Here is a 21,144-nt window from a genome sequence, read left to right on the forward strand (position 1 = left end):
TTACTCCTATGGAGTTCTTTTTTATTTCAGGCAACACTTTATGGAACCCAAGAGCTGGATCTGTACAGTGTCTGTGGAAATAAAATTCACTTTGAAGTAATTCTGGAGAGCATATAGTAAGAATATAAAAAGTTCAGCAGAAGAGCAAGAGCCCCTTTTTGTTCCACAAGACTGTATAATAGTTTTTAGTGTCTTTTCTGCCAAATTTTTGCATGCCAGGGTGTTACCTTTGTCGCAGTGTACAATTTGCCCTGATAATAGTAACCTCCACTACCTATTCTTTCTGTGGATTGCAATTTGCTAGAGTTTGCACTGTTGGCTGAATGCCAGAGGTAGATATGCTAAGTGGTATTGAGTTAAACATATAAAAGTAGATAAGTACATAGACATAGATATAAGAAGCTATAAGTTAAGATAGTGAATCTGAAAACCAGAATGCCAGCTGAATCATGGAAAATGTTAGTAACTCAGCTCTTGCTCAGACAGCATACTGTGACTTTCTTCTGGGTCCGAGCAGTTGATGCAGCAACAGATATGACCCACTATTTGATCTCCATCTGATTTCTGCAGGTTTGCTACATGCAAAAACATTGGCTTGGGTTGGAATGCAGGGCAGTCTAGCTTGATGGGTCGGGACTAGTCTGGAGTTAGGAAGCAATTATTGATTCAAGAATGAAGGCATGAGTGGAACTGATTCATAAGACAAAGTGCTACAATGACAGGCCTTAAAACAATTACAGCAGTAGCCTTATGAGGACCCAGAGCTTCTGGAGTCTCACTCTAAGGTGGACACTGAGTTCTTCTATGAGAATTGAGTATCAGACACACAGTTAAGAGGGATTTAGGCTTAAGAGAATCAGTTCAGAAAATTGGGCTGTATTGTTTATTAAAGGAACGGTATCAGTTCTGGCTATCGATGTTCCCATATGGAATGCTTCTGTTGTTTTCATTCTTACACTGTGAAGTGATTTACTTAAGCTGAATACTGAGATTCCTACTTTTTTTTTTCCATTCAAAATAGCTATTTTAATAACTACATCCATAGTTTTTAGTGTGAAAATGTTACAGGAAAGAAATGGTTATTTTCAGCATATAATGTCCATTACGAGCTCTTCTTCAAATAAGTAATTGAATTTATACATAAGAAAGTAATATGAGTGAAAATTAACAACGTGATATCAATATTCACAAGTCCTTTTCAGTCATTATACATATTGTTCTATGCTTGTACCCTCAAAGGAAACTTCACATGAACTGGAAGCAGCTGAGAGAATCATCAAAGATATGGAAGAGTTTGAACCTGAGCAGGTGGCAGCTTTTTCTAGCAGAGCTGACTTTCTGAATGAAGAACTGAAAAAAATTGAAAAAAATATTAGTTCAAAACTAGAAGTTCTAGAAACTTATGGGGCCTTTTTAAAGTCAGCTATGGAGGTACAGATTACTTATTTATTCTTTGACTAGACTGTGAAAACCTTACAAGTGAAACATGTACTTTAAGCTAGCTAAGACAAATCCTGTAGATGCTGTGCCATGGAAGCACTGCAAGTCTTTGTAAGCTCCTTTCTACTTTAAAGGAGATCTGTTCTATCAGGGCAAGCAGCCCTGATCATTGAACTTGCATCAACATAATGACTAGTCTATGTACAGGTTTTCTACTGATTTAAATCACTGTTGTAGGAAGTGTTATAATTGAAATTTTACTTTTTCTCCTGTGCACATGCTGCCTCATTATATACATAATAAAAATGTTTATGTGTATGTACTGACTCTTAAATTTACTGATTTTGCTTCATATAATTTTAAAAATATTTCATATAATATGTCGATATAGATATTTACCATATTATAATATGTTCATATAGAGAGAGATATATATAAAAAAAACTGTCTTGCACTACTTCCACTGAAGTGCTAATTTGTCTGAAGGGTTTAAAAACTAAATATAAACCAGCTCTAGCTGAAATCATAATCAATTCAATACCAACATAATTTTGGTAGCTGTGTTGATGATGCCCAGGGCAGTTAATTTTCATTTTTATGTAATGCTTGTTTTAAGATTCTACAACACTGTTGTTCTTTTATATTTAGAAAGAAATTGAGGACAGAATAGAACCTGTCAGATAAAATTAGCCATAGGATTTATTTGAATATAAACTGCCAAAAAATTGGATTGTATCTACTTCTGATTATTGCTAACTTCAGTTACTTCATAGTAAACAGATCTGTGAAAATCATTGCATTGATACACTGGTATATAATATCCATGTAATGATATGTGACAAATTGCTACCAGCTGTCTGCTTACCATCTACTGGTTTACAGGTTATTTAAAACTTCTGTATTGTTTAGTATTTGTATAGATTTTAGGGAGGATGATAGATCTGAAAACCTGGAAAAGATTCAGTGGCTGCTATTCAATTTTATCATGTCTGTATACCTTCTGATTATAGCAGCTCAATTTTTGATTTGTTTTTTGATGCTTATTTTATGTCTTTCTGTAGGTGAACGATGATATTCAAAATCTGAAGGAATTCTATAAATCGGAACCACTACAAACAAACAGGGAGGCTGAAAATAAAGTTGCAATGGAGTCATCTAATATTGAGTGGCAAAAGGCTATAAAGAAGATTTTTTCCACCCAAAATATGGGTTGCAATTTTCTTAATTTAGTAAATATGGTGAGTATAATCTGATAAACTAAACTACTGAATATTTGATGTTTGCCTGTGATGAGGTCTAATCCTAGTTCTGTGACTGATGGATTGTGTTTTCTCCAGTACCTAGTTTTAAAGAGACTAATGCTGCTATATACCTTTAAAATATGAAAGTATTATTTGAGTGCTAATGGTATTATAAGTAATATAAAAATTTTGTGATTAGGGATGACAGAGCCCTTAATAAATGATCCGGTACATGCATACAAATATAATACATGCACATATCTGTTTTGTTCCTGTTGGAAAGCAGCATATATGCAAGTACAGTATTAACTTTATTTTACTTCCACTAAGAGGCAGTCTTTACTAATTGAGTGTATGAAGTTCTTCTAAAGAAATGGGTGCTAGAACTACTTCCTTACAGATAATCTTTCCTGGTGTCTTTACATTATGTCTTGGGTTCAGTTGCACTGCCTAGGCATCCCTATCTAATTTTCCAGCACCCCTTCATGAGATGATCATTTGAGATGTGCAATCATTCCCTAAGCCACTCTTCCTAAAGTGATCCCAATTAATGTAGACAGCCTGGATACCCAGCTGTTCTTTCTGTTTTTATAGGACAGACTAGGGAGCAGTTACATTAAGGTGAGAAGGGGGAGTTGGCATTGATAACATACAGCAGCATGCAAGATGAGCTGGAAAAACCTATTTAAGGAGGGAAAGTGCTCAGGCAGTTAGTGTGGGCAAAAGTGCTGTCACAGCTGGATGCAGCCAGGCACAGATAAGATAGTGTAAAAGCAAGCTGAATATGTGTGAATATGAGGTTGCACTGCAGTCACTTAGTCTTAACATATCTTCAGATGTTATCTCTCTAAAGACCTAGAAGTGTGTTGCCACCATGTTTTCTGCTACTCTGTTCCCATGATATTCTTAGGTTGTAGCTTTTAAGTATCTGGAAGATACAGATCATACAAGTAATTTATGAACACAACTTTTCTTAAAAGAAAAATTCTGAAATCAGGAAAGCAGAAACAGCATTACCTGGTTTTCTGGTATTTCTGATATGGGCTTTATTAAAAAGAGGAAAAACCACCAAGTGTTCAAATGCTAAACACTTTATCCCTCCCATGCTTTTGTACTGCTTTGGTTATCAGCACAAAAAAGTAATCTTTTCTTCATCACTTCACTTTCTAGTTGCTATTCCCCAAAAGGCTGTTTTGGGTAGTTCCGTCTATTCAGAAATTACTTTATTTTGTATGAGTGTTAAACAGCCATCAGATGACAATAATTCGGTCATTACTGACCTGTTCTAGGTTTTAAACTTGAATGTTAGCCATGTCCTCAGTACATAAATTCTGTGGATCTATGCTTATTTCTAAGAGAACAGAGTATTTGAAGACACCTAGAGTAACAGAAATTTTCAAAGAAGTTATTTTTCTATTAAGCTTTGTTGATACTTTAATATTATGAGGTTTTATTTGTATTTTATAAAAACATATGTAGAAAAAATTGTCTGTTTATTTGCCAGGTAAATAAGAGTTTAATATTAAAAGTAGAAAAATCTGTACGAGTAACAGAAGATATCATTGTTAATCTGAGTAAAGAAAAGAAAGAGCTGACCGATCTTTGGGCAATCTGGAATTTAAAAATTGCTCAAGTAAAACCCATCAAGCAACAGTGCTGGATATTTAAAGAGCAACTAAAAATTGTAAGTAAAATAGCTAGGAAGAAAGCAACTTTGGCAAACATTCCTAGATTGTTATTAGTTTGTTTGTGACTCTCATCAACTATCATAGGTATCATTTAAGGAGGAGAGATGCTCAGTAAGATACTTCTCCATATTCTGCTCTTCAGATAGCCATCAAGAAACATTTTTTTTTTTTGATCTTTTTTGCCCTTATTCAAATACATACAAGTCCAAGTCCCCACTTCAAATTTTAAGTTTTAATCAAGTCCATATCCTATACTGGCAGTGATTTAGGGGGGTTTTTTATTGTTGGTTTTTGGGTTTTTTTTAAAGCACTATTTTGTTGTGACTTAATAGTTACTAAACTACACTGTGTCCTAATAGTTACTAAACTCAAGTCCAACCATGTTCATAAGTAAAGAGGACTGAAACCTCCTTGGCACAGGGACAGTGTGCAGTGTTCCTTAAAAGCAGCACTAGCTAGGTTAGTAGCAGAGCTAGCGGTTTGTAGCTGCTGGCTAGTGCAATTTATCACTAAACCATGACATCTGTTATCACAGAAAATACACTGTGTGTATGGGTCCTCCGATCTCAGTGTCTAAATTGTTTTTGCACATTGTCTTAAAGATTTCCTATCACACTTGTCAGTCAGAGAGTTTGAGACAGAGGTTTTACTGACAACATTTGGATGTCTGGTTTGGGAACGTCCTTGTTACAAATTTAGGCTTGAGTTTAAATTTTTTTTTTTATTATTTACTACAGATAGGAACACTGAACTGTTTGATTATCTTTTAGACTACCCATGGATTAGAGATTCTTCAAGAGGCACTCCAGCTTGCAGCAACAGTTGACCTTGGAAGTGACCTTTCTATTGTTTTGGACCTACAAAAAAAGCTTAACCAAATGAAACCACAGTATCAGGTGAGAAACCAAGCTGGTGAAGTGCATGGTGGATCAAAAGCTCTGTTTGGTAAAGATTCACATTCACATTGATGCCAGACAGAGTGTCTGGGGCCACAGTGTTTTATGTTTTACAATACTTTTCTGAAAGAAAGTGTTTGTGTGTGTTTATAAGGTAAGGGAGAAGGCATTTTACCTTCAGCGTCCAGAGAATGTCTTGTGCAGTGTTAGCTGCATATTAAAGTGACACACAAGCACTTGGGGTGGTGGAAGTACAAGAATATCAGCTTCATGCTTTTGAGTTAGAGGTGGTTACAGGCTGAGGTATGGCACACTGAGCTTCCTACCTCCTCTGAATACTGTCTCTGAGTTTTAGCAATTCAGTCTGCCACTCCCCTACAAGTCTGTTTGACTTGTTTTGATCCAAGGCTGTTTCTGGGTGATAGCTGAGATTCATGCCTAGCAAAAAGTAAAATATGTGGAGAGTGTTTTAAAGAGCATGGCATTGATTTTTTTTCCTCAAGGCAGTTTACCATTGTTAGGTTGTTATTTCATCAAATGTAGGGAAAACTTGCAAAGATATTTGTGTAATTCGAGTAACTTCTGCTGTTTTGCTAGCAACTGAATGCTGAGCTTGAGTACCTGATAAAACTATTAGAATTGCCAAGCCAGAAAGGATTTCCAGTGAAAGAGAATTCTGAGAGAATAAGTGAGCTTGTTCATTTCCATCAAACAGTAGAGGACACAATGACAGAATATGATGAGATTTTCAGCAAGACAGTCAAATTCCATCACATTAAAGAAGAAGTGAGTATAATCTTTTAAAATATACCTTCTTCTCATTGCAGTTAAACTCTTTTTGGTTTTGGTGCCTGTCATCTTTCTTTTTTTTCCCCAGACAAACAGCATTAACCTGCCTGGTGATCAGAATTAAAATTTTGGATTTAAAACTGCATGAAATTTGAGGAATTTAAAATTCAGATCTGAACTTAAATTTGATTACTTAAACCCACGTCAACATAGTTTAGGGTAACACATCATGGTTAAGGAAGGAATTGTAAGCTTCCTTTCACATTATTTTAAACACACACTGATTTTTTTTTTTAAATATATTCCAGCTGGAATGTCTGTCAAAATCAGGAGAACTGGACATTCCTGAAATATGTGAGGACCCTGAAAATGTGCACCATGCTAAAGCCTACCTTGTGAATGCTCAGGAGAAACATGCACATATCAGACAGCTATATAATCTGCTTATTACCCTGGGAGTGGATATCTTGTCTGCAGTGCAGCAACCTGTGAGTAGAACCAGAATGATTTGTGAAATCAAGGATAAATATGAAAGAAGACTATTGGAGCTGACTGACTTTTAGATGTACAAAAATTTATTAATACTCTGAGAAAAATAAATACAGAGCTTTAAGATCCTTTTAAAAGAAAGCAAAACATAAAATGTGAAACAGCTGATCATTTTTAGATTTCTACTTTTAGAGTTTGCAGATATGCAGCCATTAAATTAAATGAAACATCCAGGATTGATGAAACTTATTCTTCAGTAGTTACTCACATTACAAATTGCTTTTGTCAATTGAAAAGAAAAATTAATTTCTTTGAAATCTTATTTTAATTTTTTAATGCTTTGTGAATAGATTTTTACTCTGGAAAACATTGAAATAGATCTGAAATAGGGAAGAAATTAATCTTAAAACATCATCACTTGGAAAAAAAAAAGCATGACTTTCTGTTCTTTAGTATTCTTTGTGCAGTTCAAGGCCCTGTTAGTGATTTTCTTGAATGCCACATCTATGTATTAGACTCCTGCTACTTTGTAAAGGTTGATTTGCATATTTATTCTCTTATAAAGAAAGGATAACAAAAGATCAAAAAGGAAATATAATAACAGTATTACCTTATTAGGGGATTCAAGAGAGATTTGCATGGCAAAATGGATATAATTTTAGAAAGGAGTTATGTCATGGCCCTGTATTCATTCACTAGGGAGAAAGCAAGACATTCACTTATGACCTGCCTGGATTATCCACATTGCCAGTCTGCTCTTCAGACTCCATAAATCAACTGAGAGCAGAAAGAAGCTAATCTCCAGGAGGTAAAGGACTAGAGTAGGCCAATTCTTCTTTGTTTAGAGAAGACACCATGTGTGAGTTGTGACTTTGACCCCAAACTACTCCTCAGACTACTAGTGATTGAAACTGCTACGTATTTGTTCTTGTTACAGTGGAGGTTTAATAGTTTAGTCTAGCCCATTATGACTGATTATGCATGTTCTGCCTCAGAATGATTTTCATTTTAGATGGGTTAAATCAATACATTTCCTGAGTTTCATAAGTTTCTGTGTCTATTCCCTGTTTAGAATTGCTTGAATTTTTCTGTAAAGAATCTGAAGCAAGAACTTGCTAGATTTGAGTGTGATAGCATTAACTGGAGCTCCAAAGCTGATAAGTATGAGGAAGAACTGTCACAGCATTTCCAACACTACACCACTCAAGAGGAGATAAATGAGGTAAATAAGATAAATCCCAACACATCAAATGACTGTTTAAAAGGCTATTGTGTTCTGTAATGTATGTTACTGTTCACCATTCCCCTAGATGCTTCATATATATACAGAAAAAGTTGATTTTCATCTTAACAGCAACCTTGGATCCACGCAGCAGCAATAATAAGCTATGGTCCATACCTCTGCAGTTCAGCATTATATCAAGTTGTTGGGCTGGCAATAAAAGTACTTTCACTGTACCAAGAAGACTGGAAATAGAGCAGCTATATTTTCTTTGGTTTTCAGCTCTGTCAACTTCATCTGAAATACATGAGTCTCCAGATTTCTTTCTTATGAAGTTTCAAACAAAAGTAGAATTTACATATATTGCAGCTGTAAGGCTATTAGAAAACTTTCAGTCGTTTAATGAAACGTTCAGAATAAGTTAGCACTTAACATTTTTTTCAGAAACCCAAGATATGATACTTAAAAACCTGCTAGAAGAAAAGGAAATGTTATTTGGCACAGATATTAGAATTTAGTATTATGGAACTAAGGTTATGAAAACTTACTTAGTTAATATGATTATTAATTTAACATCTTGGTAGGCCAAATACAAATCCACTCACAACTTAGCAGGTTGAATTAGATAGATGTCTCAGCAAAAACTAATATAGGAAAAACATTCCATAGAATTAATTTTCTCAGAGTGATCCATTAAAATAAGAGGCTGATGGTCTCTACACTTGATGTTTTGTAGATTGCACTTCTGTGCATCCATGAAGTACAGAAACTGGATTCTTACCTGGAAGGATTTCACACTAATGTTCCCATAGTGTGAAGCATAGGTAGCGGAAGCAAAGGACACTGCATGTTTTCTTATTTTATCTTTTGCTAAGTAAATCCACACCTGAATAAAGAAAAACTGTATTTTCTCAAAATCACCAAAGTAGAGGTGATTGAGATTTCTGTCCCAACTATTTTTAATGAGAAAATTATTGTTTGGATTTGTTTTTCTTTTACAAAATCTTTTGTGTGTTTGTGAGAAGTATCCATTTTCACAGAAAGGTATTTTGAAATTAGAAGAACATGCATCAAAAAAAAAGGGTTTTTTTGAATCTTGGTTACAGTTCTAGTCCCTTGTCAGTTACAAGCTGAGTGTGTTTCACTCTCTGATCTTCTGTGCGTCAGTCTTCTGTGATGTAACTTCCGGGCCAATGGTAGGAGGCAATAGGAACAGCAGGTGATACAGGAGAAGCACTCTGGCAGAGGGAACCCTGCTGTAGAACAGAATGAAAGCACAAAGTATCTAAACAAGAAGTCCCATTATGCTTTGCAGTGGCATGGCAGAATCAGAATATTTGAGGTCTGAACTAAAGTATTTTAGGTTTTTACTGAAAACCCCTCAAATTTTCTGAAGAAAAGGAAATGTTCACTGAGCAGCTGTATGTAAGCCTGGCCATATTGAAAGACACACTGTTATATTAAATGAATCTCTTGTTTCTGTCCTTTGATTCTGGGATTATACAATGAAGGCAGGAGAACGTGACTCCTTTCTAAGAAGAAGTATTTTTCTATTTTTATTACTTGTTAGACTCCCAGTGAGAGTAGGAAGTAGAGGAAAAAAGCAATCTTCTGTCTCAAATTTAAATGAAAAGCGTATCAGTGACACCTATTACTCACCACATACCCTATATTGCAAAATGTTGCAAAATGTAACATTTTTAGCTTCTCGGAGTCAATGGACACCCTCTGCAAAATAATTACATAGCATATTTACAATTACAGTGTTAATTATCGATTTTTTTTTTTTTTAAGTTGGGAAAGCCGTGTTGGCTGGTTAAGTTAAAACCTGTCATCCCCAAACGTAATTGAATCTTGAATGTAAACTAACTGAAATATACTAATTTGGCATGTGGATACCTTTTTCTTTAGATTCCTTTTCTATTAGAAGTTAGCATAGAAGGTATTTCCTAAACAAATACTTGTCTAATGTACCTGTATATGCATTAATCTACTGCCATTTTTATTCTTTTTCATGAAATATTTATAACTAATTCTGTTTTGGGATCAAGAAACCAGACACTGAGTTACTTCAAGAATGTCAAAGTTATGGGTATTCACTTCAGTATTTTAAATTCTGTTAATTTTAACATCAGAAATTAGTCTGAATATTGCTAGTATCTAGCAGACCTGTCTGAAATAACAATTTCTTTACCATCTACTATGTCTAACAAATAAATATTTCATGTGCTAACAGCAAGCAGCAGCTGTTCATAGCTGTCACATAGTAAATAGCCAACCAGATAATTTAGTTGTGATTTACCAGTGTACAGAGCAAACTTTAAAGTTGACTGAAAATATTTGGAATTCTGCTGTAAATACTTAAATTAATTTACATTTGATGTGGTGAATTTAAGTGGGTAAATAAAGCATGTGAGCAAGGGCTTTGGTGATTAGGACGCACTGGTATTTGAAAATAGCGTACTTGGACTTGGCTAGCTCCCTGTGTGTGTAGCATATTAGTGCTTCTTTAAGAAGCAAGGAAACAAATACTTAAATTTCTAGCCAAGGATACATAGCATGAGTTTTGAAACAGTCTTGGAGGACAGAAGAGTAAAATGCATGCCTTTTGTGTGCCTTCTCTAGTTTAAAGAGAATTTGCAAAGGCCAAAAACCAGATTTATGCCCTCCACATCTTTGAAAGGTATAAGGAAAGCTCATATGACCTTTGAGATCTGTATTTGCCAGTTTGGGCTTCCTGCTTCACTAACTAGCTTGGGTAGCAGCCTCCAAAGCTGCAACTCCACTGCATTACACTGCAATCATCTGCGATAGAGCTGAGTCAAGCCTTAGGTAGCTGTAGCTTAATACTGCACTGAATCTGTTCATGGGATTATAAGTGACACAGTTATTTACAGAAGATAACTTTTGCAATGAAAAAGCCTTTCCTTTAGGTGGTCGCTTTAGAAATAACATTTATGCATGTGTGCACAAAACTTGCAACAGAAGGGTAACAGAACCTGAAGTAGGTTCTCAGGTCTCCCCAGCCATCTCGCTTCTTTCTTCTTCATCATGTCATTATTTATACACTTATGGAAAGGTATGACTGAAAGTGTGGATTTTAACCATAGAAGGCAATGAGCTATCTCTGTTCACAAGTCAGTAGGAACTGATACTACTTAGCACATTTCTCACCTTGTAATTTATTTTGATTGTGGTCCCAGAATTAAAGTAATCATTAATGACTTGAACAGCACCTTTTCTTTCTTCCCACTTACTGGCTGGCTGTTCTTTAATCTTTGCCACTTTGAAAATCTATTTTCATCAACCTGCTTTCATGGGCTGTTTTGATTATTAGTGCTACTAAAAGTTTTATGTATGAATAAAAAGGGAAAGCTAAGTGGCTAACAACACTGAAGTACATCCTAGAGTGGCTCACACAGGAATCAAAGCATTTTACTGGAACTGTACTGTTAACAAAAACATGTTTAAAGCAGCTTTATAACTTGCTTTTTCCATTTATTTTGAAGTTGTGTGATAAATCGCAGCAATTGTCACCTAAACCCCTCTCCTCCACTACCATTCTCCACCCATGACAGGCCAACTATAGTTAGGAACAGCTGCCTGATTAATGACTATGACACAATGGACAAGTTACAAAGTTCCATTAAACTTGTGGGCTGAAGTCACTGAAGTGTATTAGGGTGTCTAGTTCCTTTAGTATTTCTATTTAATTTTGCAGAAAATAGTGGAAAACTGAGATATGTTTAGATTTCTAAAAATTGGCAGCCATATATTGTCCTTTGTAGAATTGCTGATGATAACAGAAATTGTGTACATGCACTCTGAGGGGGTGATGTACAAGTCTGAGCTGAATCTGGTTTTTCCACTGTGGCTAAAAGAGAAGAGTGACAGCAGCTGCAGACCTTTGACACATGAGCCATCATATCTGAAACAAGGCGATCTAATTTCACATACTGCTATGAGGAGAGCCTCTGGCCTTATAAATGATCACTAGCGTATGTATGTGCATAAGCCAGTGAAATAAACTAAAATAAACTCTTGCTCATCTCTTCTTTTCCTCAAAATTAAACCAGCAAATAAGGCTTTTGTGTTCTGAATACAAAATATTGTTCTGCAGAGGTCGTTTTATTAACAGAGGGCTTTTAGATAGATTTTATTATTCTGTGTACTTAGGTGGGATAAAAAGCTTAAACTAATTGGAGATCACAGTGCCGGTGATAGAATTCCCTTCCTTTCCATTACACTGAGTGAATACCGTGTGTCTATTCACTGCTGAAATAATGTGGCAACATCCCACTAGATGAAATGAAAATGAAAAATATATCCCTTGATGGATTAATATTAATATGTAATAATAATAATAATAATAATAATGATTGATTGCTAGCTGTTCCAATAACAGTAGCTGCAAAATGAACATTCATTATTCCCTGGATTCTTTGACGAGGAGGGGGAGGGGGGCAGAGGGAAGTCTGTAGGACTTTTTAATATAAAAAAAGCCTTAAATATGTTAACCAAATGTGAAATTGCGTATGTGACCTGAACTTGCTAACACTAATCAAGTAAGATAAGTTCTTTTCTTTTGTGTGTCTGGAGGAACCGACACTAAAGCATTAGAACTGCTGCATTTCTTCTATGTTGGTTCCTTTGGATAAATATAATTTTACATAATTTATTCTACATTCTCCTAAAAGCAAAAGATTGTCAACCCAAAGAATGTGGAATTCTAAAAAAAAAAAATTCAGTCATTTTTACATTCTTCCATTTAAAATTTTATGAATTAATTATAAATAATTTGAAAATGTGATCATGGAATTGCAATGTAATTAAAATAGTACCTTTTATAAGGTATCAGAAGCATATTTTAAGCAGGTTTTTTACTTGTCTGGCTCTTGTATCTATTGCTTAAAGGCATTCAAAAGTAACTGTAATATCTAAAGTGATTTTTTTCAGTTGTAAATAAAATTGAAAATTACATAGCTTTCAGAAAAAAAAAATTGAAAAAATAAAATTTTATACTTAAAACTCATAGTCCTTTAAAGATAATTTGGCTGGGTATGTTTGATATGTTTATTTATATAACATTGCTAATGCAAAGAATGACATATGGTTTATTAAGGGCACGCTTGTAAGAGGACATTAAAGCAAACAGGTAATGGGCATTGGAAAAAAAAAGATAAAGAATATAACAACCTTGTATTATAACTAGTTCCCATGGTAAATAAATAAACACTTTTTTTAAAATTATGTTGATCATATATGACTCTTCTTTTTGATGTGTATTAAACTCATTCTGGTAAATTGGCAATGCATCTTATCCGTATGTGTGTAAATGAAAGTGTAGCTTCCTAGAGCTTCATCAGTGTCATTCCTATCATTCTGAATTTCTAAAATATTTCGTAGATTACAGAAAATGTAGCTACATTCCATCTAAGTAACAAAAGTTTTACAGCAAATTTAATAAAACTAAATTTAATAGTAGTTCTCTCAGCTGATATAAGTCCACCTGAAAAGTCTTGAAAGGCATGGATGCTTCATAATCAGGGCTACTAGTTCACCTTAATTTATGTTACTATAAGAATAATTTTCCCTAATGTTAAGCTTGCTGCACCAAGTCAGTGCTAACTGTTAATAATATTCTCACATGGTACCGAAACGATCTAGCTGTAGTTAGGCAAGGCTTTCTTTGGGTATCTGTTAGGCAGAATCTCTCTGCTACTATACTCATAGAATAGTTATTTGAAAGGCAGGTGCTTATGTAGTCTACATCTTGATCCTGCAAAGAGCTGGATTCATCTTTGTATGCTGTGAATAATTGTACTAAGATGTTTGGACTAGCACAGTGTATAAAATTAAGCCCCTGTGTAACTTTCTTTCAGAAGCAGGGCTTCTGAAAAAGGGGCGGGGGGGGAAACCCCAACAAAAAAAACAACCTAACATAAACTAAATGTTGTATTGTAGGAGAAAAGTACTATGAATAGACAAAAATCTGCTTGCCCACACCCAGTAAAACTATGTTTTTCTGGAAACTAAGCATGGGTATACATCTACATGTCTACCATCTCTACTAAATGGACTGGAGGATGTGAAGGACATCTACTTCTAGTTAAAATCAATGAAAGCTCTCGGATAGAATTTTTTCATAGATTGTTTGAGCAAGGATCTCACCCTTTGCCCCAATCCTTTTTTTGCCCCAGCCATTCTGGAAACAATACTCAGCATTCAGAATGCAAAAATGTTGATTTAGCAAGACTATTAGTTTCTACTACTGGAAAGAAATTCTGAAGAAATAAGGATGTTTTATGAGATGGCATAGTATTAATACACTTCTGTATTAAATTTTCAGTGTTCTGATTGTGGTCTGTTAAACAGCTCTTGAAAAAAACCTAAATTGAAGTGTGCTGGTTTCTTTTTTTAGTAACAAATATGCTTACTCTGTTTCAGCTCAGAGAATCATTTAAGGATCTCAAAAAGAAATTCAACAATTTGAAGTTTAACTATATGAAGAAAACTGAAAAATCTCGAAATTTGAAAGTACTTAAAATACAGATTCAGCAAGTTGATACATATGCAGAGAAAATACAGGTAATATTAGAAATTTTAGTCTTAGTGAAGACTTCACTGGTTGAATTGCTGTGACCTGTGCCAAGCAGATCAGAGGAGATGCAAAATGTATTGTGAGTTTCCCTGTTATTCAGCTTTATATCCTTCCCTGTCCCAGTCACTGACAGACATTTTTCACTGTTCTGTTCCCTTTATTCTTTCATTTCCTTCAGTGAAATGATCTTATCTCAGTTCCTGACTTCTCTGTGTTCACTCCTTTTATCCTCCATTATTTTTCTATTTAATCTTTTATTTTTCTTGCCTCTGTTCCTTCACATTGTGTGTGACCTAGTCTTCCCTCTCCTTAAAAAACCAAAATAAAACAAATACACCATCAAAATCAACAAATCAACTATAAAAGCCACATATATTCCCTCCTGCATCCAGCTACTTTCTTGTCTTTCTCATTTCATCATGTAGGTCTTCAGAACCTTTTTCTGCATCCATTGCCTGGAGTTGATCATGCTCATTTGCACCTTAGAACCCTCCTAGTCTCACTCATTCTTTGCATTCACCAGAAACTCTTCTTCCAAAGCCTCCGATGACCTTTTTAGTTGCCAGTCAGAACTAGCACTTTTTGTTTTGATTGCCCTGCCAGTCTCTTCCTTCGCAGCTTTTTTACTTGAAATTTTCAGTAGCTTCTATGATTCTATTTTTGCTATTTCTTTTGACTATTCCTTTTACCCCCCCCCCCCCCTTTTTTTTTTCCTTTCAATGCAAATTCAAATCACAGAATCATTGAGGTTGGAAGGAACCTCTGGAGATCATCTAGTTGAAATTCCTTCCTCAGAGCAGGGTCAGCTACAGAAGGTAGCTCTGTGTCATGTCCAGTTAGGTTTTGAATATTGCCAGGGATGGAGACTCCACAGTCTCTGTGGTCAAGCTGTGTTCCATCCTCAGAGTAAAAAAAGTGGGGTTTTCTTCTGCTTAAACAGAATTTCCTGTATTTCAGTTTGGGCCCATCATTGCCTCCTGTCTTTTCACCAGACACCACTGAGATGAGTCTGGCTCTGTTTTCTTTGCTCCCTCCCATCATGCTTGTATACACATTGATAAGATCCACCTTGAGTCTTATCTTCTCCAGGCTAAAAAATCCCAGCTCTCTCTGTCCTTGTATAACACATGCTCAGTCACTCAGTCACCTCTGTGACCCCTTGCCAGACTTACTCCAATATGCCTGGGTATTTCTTGTACTGGGGAGCCTGAAGTGGACACAGGACTCCAGATGCCTCACTAGTGATACATAGAAGGGAATAATCACCTCCTTTGACCTGCTGGCAACACTCCTCCTACCAATGTATAATTCTTACAAGTGTATATGTGGACAGTTCATGAAATACTTCCCTATTTTAAACCAATCTCTTCTTTTTCAAACAAAAATCAAGGACCTGTCTTTTTGCATCACTTGTAAAACAGCTAGCACAACGAAGTCTCGATGAACTATCAAAACTAGTGTTCCCAGGGTATAAAATATATTAATGTATATATGTATATCATCTTATCCTAAAACTTACAGGTCATGTTTATACCAGACATCATAAAGTTCTAGTATGAATACTTGTTCCCCTCGGTCTTTGGGATTATGCTAGATTGTCACTGATGTTGCTTACATCAATTCTTAAGCAATATGTTAATATTCTAGGACATAAATAACTGTGATGCTTAAATTGACTTGTATTTAGTCAAAGACTCCAAAGGCTTAGTAGTATTTTTCCCTTTGCAGATTCAATGAAAGTTATTTTGCTCAAGCTCCCATGTTTTATTACTACAGATGTTTATTTTTAAGCTGAAAAATGTAACTCGATTCCACCTTCAATAAATTTAATTTACATTGATTTTAATCAGCCTTGTAGAGGCCTGCCAGTTTCCTTTGATTTTTGACAAAGCAACTTGTAATTTTTAAAACACAGGACAAGAAGTAGGTTTGTGTGGTTTTTCCCATGTTTTTTACTTTTTATTTCTAAAAATAGAAACATTTTTGTTGTGGTATTTAACATTGCTACATCTTTTAAACAGATTCTTAACAAGAAGATGGATAATTTAGAGAAGAAAGTCATTGGCTCTGTAGCAAATGAACCTAATGCTAAAGTTAGAGTCCTCTTGGGGTCAATCAGTGACTTACAAAAACAGCTGAATGACTTTAGCAGAGTTGTGGAGGATTACAAGCAAAATCTGTATCTTGTGGAGCATCTGCAACAGATGATGGAAGAGGTACTAGTAAACCTGAGATCCCCCACTGTGCCTGTAATAATGATGCAGGAATGGGATAGATAAAAGTGCTTATAACTACTTCAGGCAAAATCTGTGTCTTCCCAAAGTAGTAGATTGGTAAAAATCTGTATTTTCTTCTATTTTTTCTTTATAACTTTGTGGAGAAAGGGGGGAAAAAACATGTAACATGACCATATTCTTGCACTACTATGCATACGATGGGGGTCTCCGCCTCCATATGACTTTCATAGTGATTCAGCATATCTATGATCATACTTATGAGCTCATTTTCTCTAAGTATATTCTGAGGCAACACAGAAAGTACCACAAGGCCCTCTTTGATAGCTGTCAAACCACAAGAGCCATCTTATCACAATACCTACTTTGTTAGTTGTCAGGAAGAGCTGTCTATGTGGTATGTAATCCTGGAACTGAAATGTAAAATATTCAGTTCCTTAAAAGCAGCGTATAATTTTTTTTAATAGACTTAATTGTTAAGTATATGTATATTTTTATTCTGAACTGCAGTCTAAGTCTTTTTGGAAACTTCTGTAAATTTATTTTAATGTGTCTGAGGACTGCCTCATGCATTGCCTTTTTTAAAAAGAAAAAAAAAATTGTTACAGTATTTTCCCTCTTGCCATATTGTGTTGGTGCATTGGTGTGAGGCAAGCACATTCCTGTCATCGTTGTTTATTTTTAGAAATAACACTGTTCATATCTCCAAAGTGATCTAAATGCATGACAAATAAATTCCCTTAATGATGGATCACAATACTAAAGTTTTGTTTAAAAGACGTTTTCAGTGTCCAGTGATTTGATCAATGTGTCATTTCATAAACCATCAGCAAAGCAATTTGTTACGATTTGTTGTGTATTTACAGTTTTCAACTCCCCCCTTACTTTGAGGGGAAAAAAATTATTTCCTATAGCTAAAATTTAAGATTGCTTTTTTTTACTCAGTGTAAAGTATTGCCTTCTACTCAACAGTTTTCTTTCAGTGAATAAGCAGAGTCTCAAATACTGACTTTAATAGCAGTTAAAAAAGGTGATTATTAGCTGCTTCCGTAATGATGCAAAACTGATGATACTGAGTGAACACCAGATTCTATCCTCCTCTGAGTATTGTTAACCAAAAATGTTTATTAAGGGTATGTTCTGAAGCCCGTTCTTGACAGTAGAAAGATTCCTAGCAACTTTAATGGTTGCTGAGACCAAAACCGCTGTTTGCTAGTAGACTAAATCTAAACAACCTTGCTGCCTTTACAGAGGTATAACTGTGGCCATGATACGAAGTTTGGAAATTACTTGATATACAAGGTGGGAAGAGCTCAGAAATAAAACCTCAGAACTCAGAAATGTTTGCAGAACCATTAACTAATAACCTCACCATGCTTTTGTAAGATGAGCATGGATCTAGTGTTTAAAGAAATTTTAACAGCTATTAATATTCAAAGCAGCATTGGTAATGAACAAATGTTTTTCAGGTTAAATTAAAATCAGAAAATTGAAGACATACTGTATGCCACTGATTCTGAAAAGTCTAAGAATAGTCCAGTCTATTCTACAAAATCTTGAACTCCTAATAATAATTCATTATAATGCAGCGTTTTTATCCCTTAGTGTCAATTTTGGTTTGAAGATGTGAGTGCAACAGTTGTTAGAGTTGGCAAGTATTCTGCAGAATGCAAAACAAGAGAAGCAATAGACACTCTCTACAAGCAATTCAACAAGTTTATTGAGCCTACAGTGCCTCAACAAGAAGAAAAAATTCAGCAGATTATAGACCTAGCTAAACGGTTATATGGTGAGGATCTGTCTGGTAATGTACTGTGGGGAAAAAATACAATAACTTAGGACAGAGGAAGCAGATTCCTAGATTTGTTCATTTAAGAAGAAAATCCCATGAAGATTGAAACACAAATGTTGTTTTAAAGTATTGACTAGAAGAGGTGAAGGATTTCAGAACAAATATTTAAAAAATAAAAAAATGAAAGCACTCAACAGTCTGGTAGTTACTTGGTTTTCCATATACAGCCTGAGTTCACCTTGAAATCAAACTGTGAATGTCCTTGTAATATTTATGAGCTTAGAATTAAGACTTCATGGCTTATGCTATCTCATAACAGGCAAGCCTTTGAAGTCAAAGTATATTACATTGATATACCTCAGTGCTGAGTGAATTTTTTATGTTAACACTGTGAAAAACTAGTGGTATTAGATTGCCAACTTTCTTAAGCATTTTATTAGCAAAAAATACAGATTGTTATGTAAATACTGTATTTGCAACTGTATTGATTTGGAACATTGTTGACCAAAAAGAACGAAGGTCAACAAACTTCAGGTTTTGCTTTTTTTTCTCCCACTTGTAATGTTTATATACTTGTTGAAGTTACTTTATCCAAAGATAAGGCGACCATCTAAATGTGCAAAGATATTGTGTAGCATATCAATTCAAGTAGTAAATTTGAAAAAAATTCAACAGTCAAACTGTGCTTTTAAATTCCTCTTAGTGTTGAAAAGACTATTTAGAGAGCACAGATCACTTCTTCTCTTCTCTATCTTTTTTTTTTATTTTTTTTTAAACCTTCTCAATATTTCCAACATTCCTATCTGTGGGAAAGGAGCTGACAATGGATTCTTGACACCAGCTTATTAGAAACACTGGGAGAAAGAAGCTGCTTTGTGTTTAAGTCATTACATGGGAAAAAGCTTCTTCATTCTGCCTTTGTTTTGTATTTCTTGTAACAGGGATCTAAATGCCTCCTAGTTGTATAATTAGGCAACTAGTTTAGGAGACATTTTACAAGGTCAGCATCTTTTAAAGCAGTATCACTAACCAGATAGAAGTAACTTTGTTTAAGGAGAAGCCTAGCAGAAGATCTGCAGCGACATTGAGGGCCCATCTCAAGCTAGTAAGAGGTAGGAAAGCACATTGCTGTGAATCACAGAACTCCTTCAGCAAAACAAAACACAGAAAAATGTTTAATTATTGTAGTATATTGGGGTTACAAAGTACATTGATTGTATACATCTGTTTGAGGCATTCTGTTCTACTTTCATGGTTGTTTTTACCTTTGTAGGTATTGAAGAAGGAAAGAAGTATGCTGAAAAAGCCATATTAAAGTACAAAGAAATCATTAATTCTATTGATCAGTTGTGTAGATCTCTGAAAGAACTTAAGGAGATTAAGGTATTTTTTTTTTTTTTTTTAAACTGGAGAATGTATTGCATCTGCATCAATTATCAGGTTTAGAGTCTGAATCAGTACTTTCAACTTTTAACTTAGAGGATCATCTATGTAGTATGAAACATTTCTTAATTGTTCACTTTTCCATTACCCTAGGTAATGATCGTAATGAATCAATGAAGTGCTACTTGTTTGTGCACTAAATATTCTTCCTAGGTTTCTTTTTCTCAACTTCTTTCAGAACTGTTACTGCTTTCAAGTAACCTTTAGGGGAAAATGTCACAATTTCTTTGAGTATCTAGACAAATACTTTTTTCACATTTCTTCTTCCCTTGGTACTGTAATATAGGTGTACTGTAATATAGGTAACTGCTAGATCTATAAAATACCAAACAACCTGGCTTGGGTCCCTATTGGAAAAATCATCCCAAAAAACAAGTTATGTTAGAACCAAAGTAATTTAAATTAGAAAAGCATGGCTTATAACGTAAATATTAAAGAGAACAACATTTTTAGTTTCATATTCTTGTAAGCTTCTTTAAGTGTAATTAAGTATAATGTATCAAATGAGGAGGAATTATGGAAGACAGCTGAGAGGGCTAGATTTCTGTAATAAAGACTGCCTACTCCACCCTCCACTCTCAAAGTTATACATCAAAAATCTCCCACATGCAGCAATAGCTGATGGGTTAATTCTTCTGTGAAGCTGGAAGAGTTAAGATGCTTAAATATCCTGCCCTTGTTGATGATGAATGTTGTTTCACTTCTCTTTGATGGAATTATACTATAAAAACTGATGAACACTCAAATTATTCATTAATACACTTAAAAGCAGTAAGAGATGCTAAAAATACAAATGAGTTCCAAAAGTCATTAGATGAATGGAAAGAAGGCTTTGCATTGCACTGTGACCATAAAGAAACTTCAATATAAATGCCAATTAGGTTTTTCAGAGTTCTCCTCCCCATCCCTGTGTTACATAAATGCTATTGTGTACAGGACAGTAGCCCCAGGTTCTGTCAGAACAGGGCTTGAACCTTTGATTTTTTTGCTAGCTCAATATAATATGGATCTTTTCAGGAGAAGTGGAATTTCAAAATAATTGTAATATTTTACTTTGACTAATTTTGCTAGTTGTAAAATTATCTTTGTTTAACAGAGTTGTTTGGAGAACACTTTTTTCACACAGAACCATTCATAAACTATTTACTGATTACTTTAACCTTTAATTTAGATAATTCTTTTTAAAAGTCAGTCAAAAGAAATTTTACAAAAGATGAATTTTCTGCAATAGAGAATTTTCTGCAATTGTTCTGCAAGTTTTTTCAAATGAAAGTTTTTTTTTTTTATAATATGTAGTATTCTGAGATTT

At 34.7% G+C, this 21,144-nt stretch overlaps 1 protein-coding gene across 3 annotated transcripts in view; it reads left to right on the plus strand.

Moving 5' to 3' along the window:
- Window positions 1-21,144, plus strand: part of CCDC141 (coiled-coil domain containing 141) — a 108,795-nt gene that overhangs the window by 66,421 nt on the left and 21,230 nt on the right. For all 3 annotated transcript variants that reach the window (XR_008236093.1, XM_052793346.1, XM_052793348.1), the window contains exons 11-21: window positions 1,240-1,431; window positions 2,502-2,678; window positions 4,186-4,365; window positions 5,140-5,265; window positions 5,863-6,051; window positions 6,363-6,542; window positions 7,616-7,765; window positions 14,213-14,353; window positions 16,388-16,582; window positions 18,206-18,389; window positions 19,666-19,775. Coding sequence is in view for 2 of the 3 variants with exons in the window: in XM_052793346.1 (XP_052649306.1) it covers window positions 1,240-1,431; window positions 2,502-2,678; window positions 4,186-4,365; window positions 5,140-5,265; window positions 5,863-6,051; window positions 6,363-6,542; window positions 7,616-7,765; window positions 14,213-14,353; window positions 16,388-16,582; window positions 18,206-18,389; window positions 19,666-19,775 (1,824 nt within the window). In the remaining variant the exon portion in view is untranslated. The remainder of the gene's footprint in view (window positions 1-1,239; window positions 1,432-2,501; window positions 2,679-4,185; window positions 4,366-5,139; window positions 5,266-5,862; window positions 6,052-6,362; window positions 6,543-7,615; window positions 7,766-14,212; window positions 14,354-16,387; window positions 16,583-18,205; window positions 18,390-19,665; window positions 19,776-21,144) is intronic.

This window comes from Harpia harpyja, chromosome 7 (assembly GCF_026419915.1).
Source record: "Harpia harpyja isolate bHarHar1 chromosome 7, bHarHar1 primary haplotype, whole genome shotgun sequence".
Lineage (NCBI taxonomy): Eukaryota > Metazoa > Chordata > Aves > Accipitriformes > Accipitridae > Harpia > Harpia harpyja.